General features: G+C 33.3%; 2 protein-coding genes across 2 annotated transcripts; both read left to right on the forward strand.

Moving 5' to 3' along the window:
- The first annotated feature begins 227 nt into the window (after nucleotides 1-227).
- Nucleotides 228-3,988, forward strand: LOC114711121 (TMV resistance protein N-like). The gene is made up of 5 exons (XM_028895469.1): nucleotides 228-448; nucleotides 1,023-2,014; nucleotides 2,227-2,677; nucleotides 3,618-3,885; nucleotides 3,983-3,988. Exons 1-5 carry the CDS (start codon nucleotides 228-230, stop codon nucleotides 3,986-3,988), a joined length of 1,938 nt encoding a protein of 645 aa, XP_028751302.1.
- Nucleotides 3,989-4,062: 74 nt separating this feature from the next.
- Nucleotides 4,063-7,011, forward strand: LOC114711122 (TMV resistance protein N-like). Its single transcript, XM_028895471.1, has 4 exons — nucleotides 4,063-4,713; nucleotides 4,836-5,111; nucleotides 5,734-6,216; nucleotides 6,394-7,011. The coding sequence occupies exons 1-4, from the start codon at nucleotides 4,162-4,164 to the stop codon at nucleotides 6,940-6,942; spliced, it is 1,860 nt and encodes a 619-aa protein (XP_028751304.1). The 5' UTR covers nucleotides 4,063-4,161; the 3' UTR covers nucleotides 6,943-7,011.
- Nucleotides 7,012-14,536: the final 7,525 nt, after the last annotated feature.

Genomic DNA, 14,536 nt, shown 5'->3' on the forward strand with positions numbered 1-14,536 from the left:
CCAGTGTTTGTGTAATTTAAAACATTGTAGGCGATGAATATGAAGTGTTCTTGAGTTTTTGTAGAGGCAAAGAGACTCTAGAATTTTTTCCTTCTTGTCTCTATTCATCTCTGAGGGCAGCTGGGATTTCAGTTTTCAAAGATGATATCTCAATTGAACTATTGCAAAGTATTCAAGGTCGTAGAATTTTTATCATCATCTTCTCTAGACACTATGCTAGCTCCAGAATGTGCCTCAAAGAACTCACAAAAATCATGAAGTTTCGCAAAGCATATTATGATGTAGTTCTTCCCATATTCTGTGAAGTGAGTCGGTCTCAAGTTCGTAATCAAGAATTTAGTTTTGGAGAAGCACTTCAAGGTACTGACGGTGAAGTATCAAGCTGGAGGAGAGCTCTCAGAGAAGCTGGAGGCAATTATGGGTTTGATGTGCCTAATCTCGAGTCCAAGTAACTTAATTTTTGTTTTGTTTTGTGTTCTATTTATTTTCAATTTTGCTAATATTGCGTGTGTGTGTGAGAGGGAGAAGTACAACTCTTTTGTCACAATCTACAACAATTAATTATTAAAAGAATTGATGGGTAGGTTAGACTATACGCGCGCTCATAAGGAAATGGATGTCTTGTTGCTTTGACATACATATACCCAAGTCTCATGAAAATGCGTTTTCCTATCAATGTTTTGAAGTCAAAACCTATAGCAATCAGCTAAGCACATAATCTATGATTTTGACATACAAGGGGACTTGATTATCACGTGTTTGTCATCCTTCTATTCATGCTATGCAATGGAACCTTATAATTTATGTAACACGATTAACATATATAGAACTATGATTTTGTGCATTGACTTGTATTATTTTAATTCCGTGAATTGAAGGTGAGAATATATGTGTTTCATTTCTTGTTTTCTTGATGGAATATATGTGTCGCTCCTAATATATACCATTATCCTGCTTTATTTGTAGTCATGGTTAATTACTCAGTGCTCCCTTTTCTGCTATTCTTTCTTCATAATTCACAGCACTCAAAGAGAGGAGATTATTGACCATATTATCCATCGTGTTCGTGAAATATTGGCCCCGCCCATGTGTAGTGCAGAGAACACCGTTGGAGTGGATTCTCGTGTCCAGGATGTGATTACAATGCTTCATAATCATAAATCAAAACACGTTATCATGGTAGGGATATGTGGAATTGCGGGTATAGGCAAAACTATTGTTGCCAAAGCCATATTTGAGCACATCCACTGGGAATTTGAGGACATGTGTTATTTGGGTTTTGACGGGGAAGATTGGCAGAGGGAAAAAGTCGACCTTGTTTCAAGGTTACGTACGCAAATAGGAAGCCTCATGTTGAAGCATAAGAAGGTACTTCTTGTGCTTGACGATGTGAATCAGTTGGAGCAACTGAATACTTTATGTGGGAGTCGTGATCACTTCGGTGAAGGGAGTATAATAATCATTACAACTAGAGATTTATCACTTCTTAATGCCTTTCAAGTGGATGACACATATCACATGCAACTTTTGAGCGACCAAGAGTCTCTTCAACTTCTCATTTGGCAAGCATTTGGACAACCATACCCTATAGAAGAATTCATGGGTGCTTGCAAAGAAGTGGTTGCTTATGCTGAAGGGCTGCCACTAGCTCTTAAAGTCCTTGGTTGTACGTTGCGTAGTCAGCCATTGCAAGAGTGGAGTGCGATGCTCCAGAAGCTGAGCCGACTTCAATATTTTGGCATATCCAACATTCTAAAGCTTAGCCTCGCCTCTTTAAGTAAGGAACAAAGAGAAATATTTCTAAATATAGTTGAATTCTATATTGGGGAGGACTTGAATGATGTGATCCAAGAGTTGAAAGGCAATGAATTCTATGCTCACATTGACATAGAAATCCTACAGGATCGAGGCCTTATAACCATTGACGACAACAAACTTAGAATGCATAATCTGTTGCAACTCATGGGAAGCAAAATAATACATGAAACGGTACTCACAGAGTTACAAATTCGAGGTACGTTATGGTTTTGTGAGGATGCATTATGTGCTTCACGTATTATAAAACATGTGTGTAGCGATGATAATTAATATTATTATTCATAATATTTCTGACATTTTGTAATCTTACATTTTAAAATGTTTATATTGTAATAATATTCTAATTATATTAATTTGAATAGCATTTTAATTTACTAATATTCTGTTTTTTTTAAATATAATATCTAGGTTATAGGTATGAGGTGTTCTTGAGTTTTAGAGGTGACACTCGGAAGAATTTTACTTCACACCTCTATGCGGCTCTATGTAATGCTGGCATAACTGTTTTTAAAGATGATGTTGAGCTTCCCAGAGGAAAGTATATCAACACAGAACTCTTGCAGGCAATTGGAAGTTCAAAAATCTCAATCATCATCTTTTCTAGTGAATATGCTGGATCTAAATGGTGTTTGAAGGAATTGTCAATGATCATGCGGCTTCGTAAATCGGAGGGTCGGGTGGTTCTACCTGTGTTTTACCATGTTGATCCATCAGAAATTCGTCATCAAACTTCCAATTTTGGAAAAGCATTCGAAGATTTTATACGAAAAAGTTTCCAATCAAAACCTCAAGTTTCGGAGTGGAGGGAAACCCTTACTAAAGCTGGGAGCCTTGCAGGAACCGTTGTACTTAGTGCCGGGTAAATTTTTAACTCCTTATCGGCTTTTAATTGGGACACTTGATATGTGTTTATATGCAGGTATATTATTGGGAACACTACTCACTTCTGTTTGTTTCCTACCAGGAACTGTTTTAAAGGCTACATATATTGTAAAATTTTCAAGTCTAATATAGCATGTGTATTGTTTTGCTCGATGTTTCATTGAATATTTTATCAAACCTTATAGTAGCACTAGAAAATGATTAGGGCTAGCATGCTCCTCATAATCATGCATGGCTTATTATTAAAGTCAACTAAGCCCAAGATATATGCGGTATCATTAGCTTTGCTTCATTCCAAATAATTTTTGTTTTTTGACTTCTGAATTATTTATATTGTAACTAATTAACCACGTGTGGGTGAACGGATTGTTATCGCAAAATGAAGCCTTTTCAATCAAAATTATAAGTAGGTTTAGGCAATACATGAAGCCTTATTATTAGTCAAGAAGAAAAAAATTATTTAAGACCGTTTGACAAATATTTGAAGACAAGAAATGATTTTGTTATCTTTGACTTATTTTAATAAATGTGGTGTTTTCAAATTATTTTATCCTAGAACCAACTTTACTAAGATTTGTTTTGATTACTTAAGGAAAGGTTTAGGCCCTATAAGCTCTTATGTGGATGCCTTATTATTGAATGAAATTACAAGTTTAAATTGCTTTCTCTCGTTTCTCTCAACTTCTCCCTAATTCTCTAAATCACGTAGACAAATGTGATATTGATTCTTATAATAAATTAATGTGCTTACAATGAACTGAATTTTGTTTTGTAGTGAAATAATGAGTGTCTATTCATAATATCTTCTTTACTCCAAACACAACATATAGCTTTCAAAATATTGAATTTATTTATATGTAATCCTACGTGTTAATATATCTTATGCACTTTTCCTATTATGCTTATATGATTTGCAGGGACGAGAGTGATTATGTTGACGATATTGTTAGGCAAGTTTGTGATATATTGTGCAAGACTGACTTATTTGTGGCTGAGCACCCAGTAGGAGTCGATAGTCGCGTGCGTGAAGTGATCACAATGCTCCAAAACCATTCATCTGGAAATACTGTCACAATAGGGATATGGGGAATGGGGGGCGCCGGCAAAACAACTATTGCCAAAGCCATTTACAATGAAATTGGTCGCACTTTTAAGAGTAGAAGTTACCTTTCAAATATCAGAAAAGTTTGGCATAAAAAAGATGGTAAAGTGCACTTACAGAACAAACTTCTCTCTGAAATATGTAAGCCAATAAAGATGAAGATAAATAGCATCGAAACAGGAATAATCACTTTGAAGGATAGACTTAGCCATAAAAAGGCACTGGTTGTGCTTGATGATGTGGATAAGTTGGCCCAACTGAAAGTTTTAGTTGGAAGTGGTGACTGGCTTAAACCAGGAAGTATAATAATAATCACAACTAGAAATCAAAGTCTACTCCTTGAGAAGGATTGTGTTTATATGATGAGGAATTTGGATGAAGGGGAATCTATTGAGCTTTTCAACTGGCATGCATTTAAACAAGAAAGTCCCCGAGATGATTTCATTAAACTTTCAAGAAAAATAGTTGCATATTGTGGGGGGCTTCCACTGGCTCTTGAGGTCCTAGGCTCCCATTTATTTGGCAGAGGGGTAGAAAAATGGAAGTGTGTATTCAAGAAACTAAAAGAAATTCCCAATAACAAGATACACAAGAAGCTAAAAATAAGTTATGATGGTTTAGATGAGTTGGAGCAAGAAATATTTCTGGATATATGTTGCTTCTTTATTGGGATGGACAGACATAATGTGACACAGATACTAGATGGTTGTAAATTTTTTGCCGACATTGGAATCGAAACCCTTGTGGAGCGAAGCCTTATAGCCATTGATGAGAAGAACAAGTTTGTTATGCATGATTTGCTGCGAGACATGGGGAGAGAAGTAATTCGTCAACAATCTAAAATGGTGCCTGGGAATAGAAGCAGGTTATGGTTTCATAAGGAAGCACGAGCTGTATTATCAAAACACATGGTAGGAACTTTTATATCCAATATTTAAAACTCATTTTGTAGTCACACTTCTCTATGAGCATGATAATGACATATGTTTCTATTTTTGTGTTTCGACCGACAAATATACTTTTATTTTTGTAGGGAACAGAGACTATTGAAGGACTATCTTTGAATTTGTCACAAAGTAAAAAGAAGCATTTTCAGACAGAAGCATTTAAGATGATGAACAAACTCAGATTACTTCATCTTGATGATGTACAGCTTAAAGGAGACTACAATTATATCAGTAAAAATCTCAGATGGCTTTGTTGGCATGGCTTTCCCTTAAAATACATTCCTAGCAACTTTTATCAAAAGAAATTAGTTGCTATTGACTTAGAAAATAGCAACCTCAGAAAAGTGTGGAAGGAATCCCAGGTATATAAATTGATACTTAGTTTGTTGGTTTTTTGGGCCACAACTATCAAAATAAAATTGAAAAATAAAAAGGGAAAAAGGCCAAACTGCTATATGATAGAAAGCCTATTTTCTCTGAAAATTACCACGATGCTTCAAATTTGACGTATTATAGTATATAGTTTATCGTAATTTTTTTTGGGGCCAATAATTGACTCAAGAAGCGAAGTTAATTTGTTGATTTTAGCTTCCAAGTTTATGTATATGTGGAAAATAAAACAGGGACTTGGGACTTGTAAATATATTACTCTAGTTTTCATTGTTTGCAGCCTTCTTGATAGTTTTTTATCTTAGATTTTTTCCCCCATGTTCCCTTGCTATTATTGAAGAATAAAGCTATTAGATTTTCTTTAATTCAAATTCGCTTTATGTTGAAATATGTGTTACTTTTTCTAGATTAAATAATTGATACATGGTATGTTTTTTCTTTTAAGAGTTAGTTTTCAATTGATTGAAAACAATGTTTGGACTTGAGAGTCTTCAGTTTAGGTGAAGGATTTTACATATTGTTTCTATGTGTTTTATTATTTAAATTTCTTGGCATGTTCATTTAATTCCCTTTTGAAATATGTTTTCATTGTAGATATTGAAGATGTTGAAAATCCTCAATCTAGGCCACTCTCCTCACTTGAGGCAAACTCCTGATTTTTCAAAACTACCAAATCTTGAGAAGTTGATCCTCAAAGATTGTCCAAGTCTATCCATGCTGCATGATTCTATTGGGCAGCTTCATAAACTTTTTCTACTAGATTTGGAGGATTGTGTTGGCCTTCATAGCCTCCCAAGAAGCATTTATAGATTAAAATGCTTAAAAACTCTCATTCTTTCTGGTTGTTTGAATATTGAAAAGCTTGAGGAGGACATAGAGCAAATGGAATCTTTGACAACTCTAGTTGCTCCTACAATAAAAAAAGTGCCGTACTCTTTGGTGAGATTAAAAAGCATTTTCAATCTATCGGTCAATGGTCATGAAGGATTAGCACGTTGTGTGATTCCTTCTCTCTACCAATCTTGGATGTCCCCAACAAATAATCCACTACCTCGTACAAATTGTATGGACATCTCGGTAATTAAAAATTGCTTGGAGCATCTTTTAATTCATATTGGAAAGAATTCTCAAGTCTTCTCTACACTTTCAAAGATGGTTTCACAGGTTCTCTCTATTTGGATTGTTTTAAAGAAGATTTCTGTGTGAATATTATATAAGTTAAATTAGAAGTTTTGTTTTTTTGTTATTGTACAGGGATTGAATCTTGCAAAGTATAGTGGTGATTGCATTCTTCCTGGTGACATTTACCCGTATTGGCTAACATTTAAGGGTGAAGGAGCTTCTGTAAAATTTGAACTGCCCCCAGTTAATGGTCATGATCATTTAAAAGGGATGACAATTTGTTTTGCATATATCCCTTCAGGTGATTTGGAAAACAAGGCATCTGGATCTTGTATAATTTGCTTAATGATCATAAATTATACAAAGGCATCCACTTTGCTCTACACGGAAGACAAACTGAAATCCTTGGAAGAAGCAGAGATGAAGGAAATAATATCAAATCTGAAACCTAATGACCAAGTGGAGGTGAAAGCAGTTTTTGGGGATGGATTCACTGTGAAGAAAACGGTAGTCTATTTGATGTACAGTGAGTCATTTGATGAACAGATGGAGCCTTCAACATCTGAAGCTGTAAATTTAAGTGGCACCAAACACAAATGTGAGGAGGAGGAAGAAGAAGAGGCATATCAATCTACCAAACGTAGAAAGGCAACGAAGTTTTTGCTGCAGCACTTTCTTTGAAGTTTTCTTGGGGCCACAACACTTTTTATGAAGTCAATATATTTCATTTTTGAATTAAAATTGATCTATAGGCATGGTTGTACATAAATAATTAAATTGTCCCATTTGTGTGGCTCAGATTTTTACAAATAATATGGTGTAATATCCCTTGTTCTTCTTCCTTCCTTGACCTGACAAAAAATAGAAATAAAATTATATAGGAAATATAAAAATAAGCAAATAGAGTAAAGAAATCTTGGACTAGAGAGAGATAAAGTGTGAGAATTATGATTCTTTTTTTGGTATACCAAATAAGGAAAGAAATCAACTAGTCTTTGACTTGTTATTGAACATTGATATCTTTCTACTATTTCAAAGAATAATGACTCTACAAACGTGAACAAACCTTGTGGAATTGTGGCCAAAAGTAGAGGCAGGGTCATATTGGTTATGATATTAGAATGGAGAAAGTAGTGTTTTGAGATAGTTTAAAGCAAAAGCAAGAAACATGTCTGCAATTGCTCGTTGAGGGGTCGTCATCTGTGTTATGATCACCTTTATATATAAGGAGAGCTTAACAGATATAATTGCAAGACAAATCGAATGCAAAGTATACTGTACTTTGTGTGTGTCGGGCAAGTCTGAGAATTAAAACACTAAGAGATGAAGAAGACCAGAAGCATTAACAGCTAAAGATGAAAACTACAGGCAACATGAAGGGAACAAGGGAAACTCTACAGTCACAGGGACAATGATGGCCAGAAGGAAAAAAGAAGAACGATAGGGAGGAATCTTCATAATAATCTTCACTGCTGCAAGCTCCTACCTTTCTCCATCTAAATACCCTAATGGCTTGTTCCATGTTAGTCGACTCCTCATAAGCCCAATTATTGCATCTTGTGGTCCATTAGCCTCAGTTTCACAGTCATAAACCCATTTTATGTACAACCTATTCATTACAATCTGGTAGCTATTCTTGCATGGTAACATCACATGTTCATCACTTGATAATAAGCTCGGCATTGTGTCATTTTATCCTATCTCTTTTCATGAGTTGCTAATTTTACTTAGGTCATGATTGGTTGGAGCCAACTTATAAGTGTATGGCGTTTGATGGCTTTCATCAATCTGTCAATGTCACTACCAAGGATGAATTTTATTCCTCTATTTTTATTTTGGGTCTCCTTTTTGTTTAAAAAACCTTCATTTAGAATTAAGCTCTGAGATCTCCTTGTTGGTTGTCAATATATGCTCCAAACAAGCTGTGTATGCATTCTGCCCTGAGTCTTATAATTTTGGGAAGGTAAAGGATGCTTTCAATGGCAGGTATTCAGAGCAATAAACTATTATTATCACATTAGTTATTGAGGTTGTTGCATTTAGGATCTAATTTTGCCAATCATTTATACCATGATCTCTCGAAGCCATATTCACCACCTGCTCATCTTTGTGCTGTACTCCATCTCCATGTAACATATTGTGTTATGACCACTTTCTTCGGAGGATTAATTGAACTTGGGCATCTTTTTGTTCATCAGGTTCTTTCTTTATTAATAATGCATCTGTTGTGGAATAGTCACGTCAGTGGATACACTGAGAAGATTCAACATGGAAGTGATTTCTCTCAGCGAATCAGACACCTTGGAAGTGGAACCAAACTATGTCTCGCAACCTTGTGTGTCTTCAACTTTTGGTTGGCAATTTTGGACCTCGCATTCAAAATTATCTTCTGAGCTTTAACGCCGAGGCACTTCCCTCTTTATGGTTTTTGCTTTGGTCGCTTTGGTAAAATGGGTGGCCTCATCCTCGTCTCTTCTTAAGAGAGATCGCATTGCACAACACCACCATCCCAAGCCTCCCCTTCTTCCTCCACCTATCGCACCGCCGTTATTCTTCCTCTAAGGGTGTGTTTGGATGTCCCCCAAAATCATAATTTGGGGAAAAAAATGACCCAAACACCCATAAAGAATCAAAACCATGGTTTTGGAAAAAGCATTTTGAATATGCTTTGGGAAGAAAATTGGTGAGTGTCATACGGATGTGAGGATTTTTTTTTTTACCAGACACATATACCCCTCAAGCTTGAATCTTCCGCCTTTGGTCCTTCACTGTTCAGAGAGGTAGTATGTTGTTTTTTTTTCTTTAATCAGAAAGAGGTAGTATGTTGTTACATTGTACCCTTTTTTTTATTTATTTCTTTTCTGTTTACAAAAAATTATTCATCTTTTTCAAAAATATTTTAATCTTATATTTTATAAATATTTTTACACATGTAGTAATAATTAATTAATTATATTAAAGATGAGAGATAGTATGTTGTTATAAAAACTAGTTGTGAAAAAATGTAATAGAATTTCATGTTTAAAATCTTTAAAGCAAATTAATATTTTTCTATTAGAGAAAAATAATCATTATTCTATAAACATATTTAATCTTATAGTTTATAAATATATATACACATATTAATTATTTATTGGTTATATTATCTTATATATTATTAATTATGTTAGTAAAAATGATTTTATTAACAATTTTATTTCTTCAAATCAAAATATATTATAAAATCTATCCCTTATATAATTATCATATTAATTTATGCCTTTTTTAGTAATTTCTACATGTAAAAAATGCTTCTGGTAACAACTATCCAAACACTCTCATTTTTCAAAATCACTTTTTCACAAAATTTATCCTTTACAAAATCTAAATTTTCTCCAAAATCTATTCTTCAGAAACTATTGTCCAAACCATGATTTAATTTCATCCAAACACCCCCTAAGTCTTCTCTCTGTTTCTTTCTATTTCTCACAAGAGTTAAACACAAGCATTAACAATTTTTTGCTTTAATTATTTTTTTGGGTAATTGGGCTCAGATTGGAATTTGAAATCGATCTTTCAATACATTTCAGTAACTGTTAAATGCTTTTGTCAAAAGTCTAGCGATTTAATTTTGTGGGTCACTTTGTGTTGATGATATTTTCTCCAATAATTCTCAAGGTTTAGGGAACAATTTGGGTGACTATCAAAAGTTGATTAGAGTCCCCCAATATGGGACTCACAACAGAGCACCCCCTTTGAGATGGGATGTCCCTGGCGGCTACACTTTATGGCACTTCATTCTGTTTTCTTACCGGTCAGAACCCTTCGCAGGTAGCCCTTTCCGCTTGGTTGACTCTCAATGAAAGCACCAATATAATAAGCACAAGCCCAAGGAGAAAGCCCAATCCCAAAAAACTAACCTATTAGAAGGTAAAGCCTTTTGAACTTATAAACCTCACAATACTTGTGAGATTCCTTAACGTGGAACTCATAACATTAACAATTCAAACAACCATTTAAATATATGCGGCAAGAAATGATTTTTCTGTCAACATAAGTCCAGGTGACCATGAAATTTAGAGCAATTATTCATTCTCTTCCTTCCCTCCCTTTTTTCTTCCTCACGGAACATTTGAATCCCCATCATGTCTTCTATGTGCATCGTCCATTTGCTGATCATAACCATTGCAAAATAACCTTGTTTCTGATGCGACTTTATCCTTGATTGGACACTTAGCAGGAGGATGGCTTGCACAGATCCACATGGAAGAATTTGGGATGTCTCGTGTTTCCTTGTTATTGACTCTCGGAATCCCTCCCCTGTAACCTTCTTGCTTATAGATATTAAATCCTCTAAATTGGTTTGGAGTTGGTCAACGATTAATACTTACGGCTCGGTTTCTTTACAGAATGCATTTCGGATTCCTTGGCTTATGCCGGGAGTCGAGGAACGCCTAACTGCAACATCAACTTCACTTTAGGCCACATGAACCATCTTTACTATATGCTAATGAGCTTATTTTAAGGATGGAAAAGAAGATACTGATTGGATGATTGACGTAAGATATTAAATTTGTGACAGATCAAGTGAGACAAGGTGTATTTTTGGAGGACTAAAATTTATGCCCACTCCTTTAATTATTCAAACATGAGGGAAACTGTTCTCTTAACTTTGGTCCGTGATGATAAAATTCTGATAATGTTCTGTTTGACATTCTTCTCAACCCACTTCCAAAGGGCACACATATTGTCACCTGAATTATGTTGAACAGAACTGCTCAAACGCTGTTACGCCTCTCAAATGATGTGTGTTTGTATTGCTGGCAGGTAAACTCAACCTTCATGCTTTGTTGAATGGGTTCTTTATCTTATTTCCTCTGCTTGTCCCTCAATTGCTCATTGGTTTAACAGCTGTTGATGATTTAGATGTTTTTATTGAATTTCATGTTTTCCTGGAAAGTTGTTCAACTTTGTGATCCTTGAGACTAATGTGCCTTAATGGATTTTCAAATGCATATCAATTCTGAAGTATTTGAATGTGGTGGTGAACCAAAAGTAGTTGAAACCTAAAAGACCAACAACATCTTGATTAATTGTGTTCTAGTTACGAACTATACTTATGGTTTAACACCTCATGTTGATCTAAAATCTTAAGGCATCTAGTTTGGTAACAACTTAGGGACTACTAATAACAACATTCAGTTATTCATAGAGTTCAATATCTTTGTCATCGTCAGTGTAACTTCAATAGTACAGGCCAAAGAGTGATTGCTAATATGGATTTTAATTGAATAAAACTATGTGCAGATATATTGAAGGGGCTCACATATATACCTGTTGGTTTAGATGATGAGTTGAGACCTTGTTATGGTTCCCCTGCTATCCTAGAGCAATGGATAGAACACATTCTCAATTAAATTCAAGGGATCAATTATCATTTTGTTTATACCCCTTATTTAGTCTTCTAAAGTTTGTTGTTGATAGAACACAACAATATCATGTGATTTATGTATTTTGCATCACTTGGCAGGATCAAGTTTTATGAAAAATGACCAAAAAAAAAGAAGTTGAAAATTACTAAATTTCAAATCAAGTTTGGTAACAATACTTTATTTAAAGTTGATCACACTGAATTTGCAAATGACCATAAATTTTTGTTGATGTTCCTTGTTTAGCATTTAGTAATTCCTAACTTTTTTTTTGTCATTTTTCCTAAAATTTATTGTTGTTGTGCTTAGCATTCTGAGCCGTAGATTACAGTGAGTGTAGTAAAGTGTAAAGTCATGAACTCGGAATCAAAGCCTTTCTCACTATGATAGGAGAAAAGAAAGAACCCTGTTCTATTTTGCAGTGTCATTTGTTTCATTATCAAGGATCTGACTATATGTTATCTATTTATTAGATTTTATTATGATTTTCAAACTTGCATGTAAATGTCGTGTGTACACACACACACACACACACACACACCTAACCTCTGTTGATCGTCGGAGAAAGTCTTGGCAACTTAATCAGCCACCACTAAATTTGTTTATCTAGGAATCCATCGGAAGGTTGTTTGAATAAATAATATTTCAAAATTAGTCTCACATCTTCACTCTCCATTCCTGCCGTTTGTTTGTTTGTTTTTTTTTTTGCCTTGGAAAAATGACATATAAGGACGACAGTGAAGGACTATTATATTCATAAAAAATATGGTTAAGGTTTATAATTTTTCTTCTCTTTAAATTTATCATGACAGTATTTTTAAGACATTGATTATGTACATGAATAAAATTTTCGTACATGAATAAAATTTTCGTCTCTCAATGAACAATAATAACTAGTAATTAACATGGAAGTTGGGATATAAGAAAATTAACGGGAGACATATATAATACCATAAACAAATAATGCTGTTTTTTTTTCCGGAAAATTAATTCCTTAATCTTTATAGTTTTACTCAATTTTTAGTTAAATTTTTGTAACTTTTTATCGGTTCTATGTGTTTATAATGAGAAAACTTCAAGTTGCTTATATTCATTGAGTTAGGTTTTCCAATCGCACTTATATGTATACTTGTAAATTTACATATGATCCATTATAAATTTTTGTATAGGTTTTTATGATGTAAATTACAATTTGTAAATTTTTATATAAACACTTATTACTTTGTTATTGTTAGTTGTAAAATATCTAAATGCACTGGTTAATTCACTTAAGAAATATGAGCACCTGCTATTATGTAATTGTTAGTCGCTTGCTAATAGCCTGACATACGAATATGTACTTGTAAATTCACGTATAAACTTTATTTAATAAATATAATTGTTAGAATTTGAAGGATTGAAAGTTGAAGAAAATAAAGGCCTCAAAATATCATTAATCCTTAAATAAGATGAGTACAAATAAGCCTTTATATAGACAAACTATAAGTTAATAAATCAACTACGTTCTTGAAAATTTATAATACCTGATTTGTTAAAAATGGTCAGATATTATATTGTAGGATCTAAATATATTCAATTAATGAGATTTAAATAACATCTTGATAGGGATTTGAATATGTTAAATTAAATGAAATTTTAGTTGGAGGCTCACATGAAGAAATTAATAATTAATTTTGAATTCGAATAATATTTTAATTAAAATTTGAATATATTGAATTAAATAGGAAGCATTATAATTAAATGATATGTTAATCAGAGACTTAAATAGAGAAATAAATAAATAATTTTAAATTTTTATCTATTTTTTCTAAATTCTGCATCTTTAATTTTAATCCCATTTGAATAAATAAAAAAATCATACTCCTATAAGAAGTAAATCTTGAACCACCTTAAATAATATAATTTATTAAAATCTTATGGATTAATTTTTATGGATATAAAGGGCACTTGGATTAGTTTTTATAAGTAAATTTACATAGAATTAAGATAAACATAAGAGAATGCCCCCCCCCCCCCGGGCGGCCCCACATTTATCATATGTTGCCAAACAAAGACACATTGAAGAGCTTGGTTCCTCCCCAGTGAGCTCCTTTTCACCCAAAGACGCAAAGACATGGGAGCGGGACCAAATGACCAATGGCAGTATACGGTTGAGGCACAAAAATTGAAGAAAAAATTGCAAGATATCACCTAAAAAGATTAAATAATAAAGTCCCTTAAAATTATAAAATTAATCTAAGTCCCACATGAATATTATTGCAAGAGATTCAATTATTAAATTGCACTAATTTTTTTAAGTATATATTAATAATTACAAAAACAGTCGTTAATAATTTAAAATGTAATGATTAATAATTATTACAGAAGGTATTAAGGACACATTTTTTTCTAAATTAAAACCGTATTTTTTGTTTTTATCATTCCTCCAGGGGCATTCACATTTCAGTATTTCACATGAACATCTCTCATTTCCACCCAAAAGGGGATCAAGTCAATGGCGTCTCATGTAGTCTCCTCGATTGGGATGGAAACAGGTCAGATCAAACCAGGCTTTCTTCTTAATAGGCCAGGGCTGTTTAGTAACACGCTGGCCTATAATAGGCCTCTTTTTTTCAATCTGAGTCTGGCCTAAGCCTGTGAAAAAAGCCTATAATTTTAAAATTTTCAAAATACATAATAAAAAATACATAGGCTAATAAAAAAATGTAAAATATATATACTACATAATAATTATTTTTTATTATCATCTTTTATTTAAATTTTAATGTCATAAGTAATATTTTAAATCTTAATTACAGTTAATATTATTCAAAAACAAGTTATAATTATATATTAAAATTTAAAATAAGACTAGATATAAATACAAA

Source organism: Neltuma alba, unplaced genomic scaffold, assembly GCF_004799145.2.
Source record: "Neltuma alba isolate B1F8T4 unplaced genomic scaffold, ASM479914v2 tig00011277_pilon, whole genome shotgun sequence".
NCBI classification, from domain to species: Eukaryota; Viridiplantae; Streptophyta; class Magnoliopsida; order Fabales; family Fabaceae; genus Neltuma; species Neltuma alba.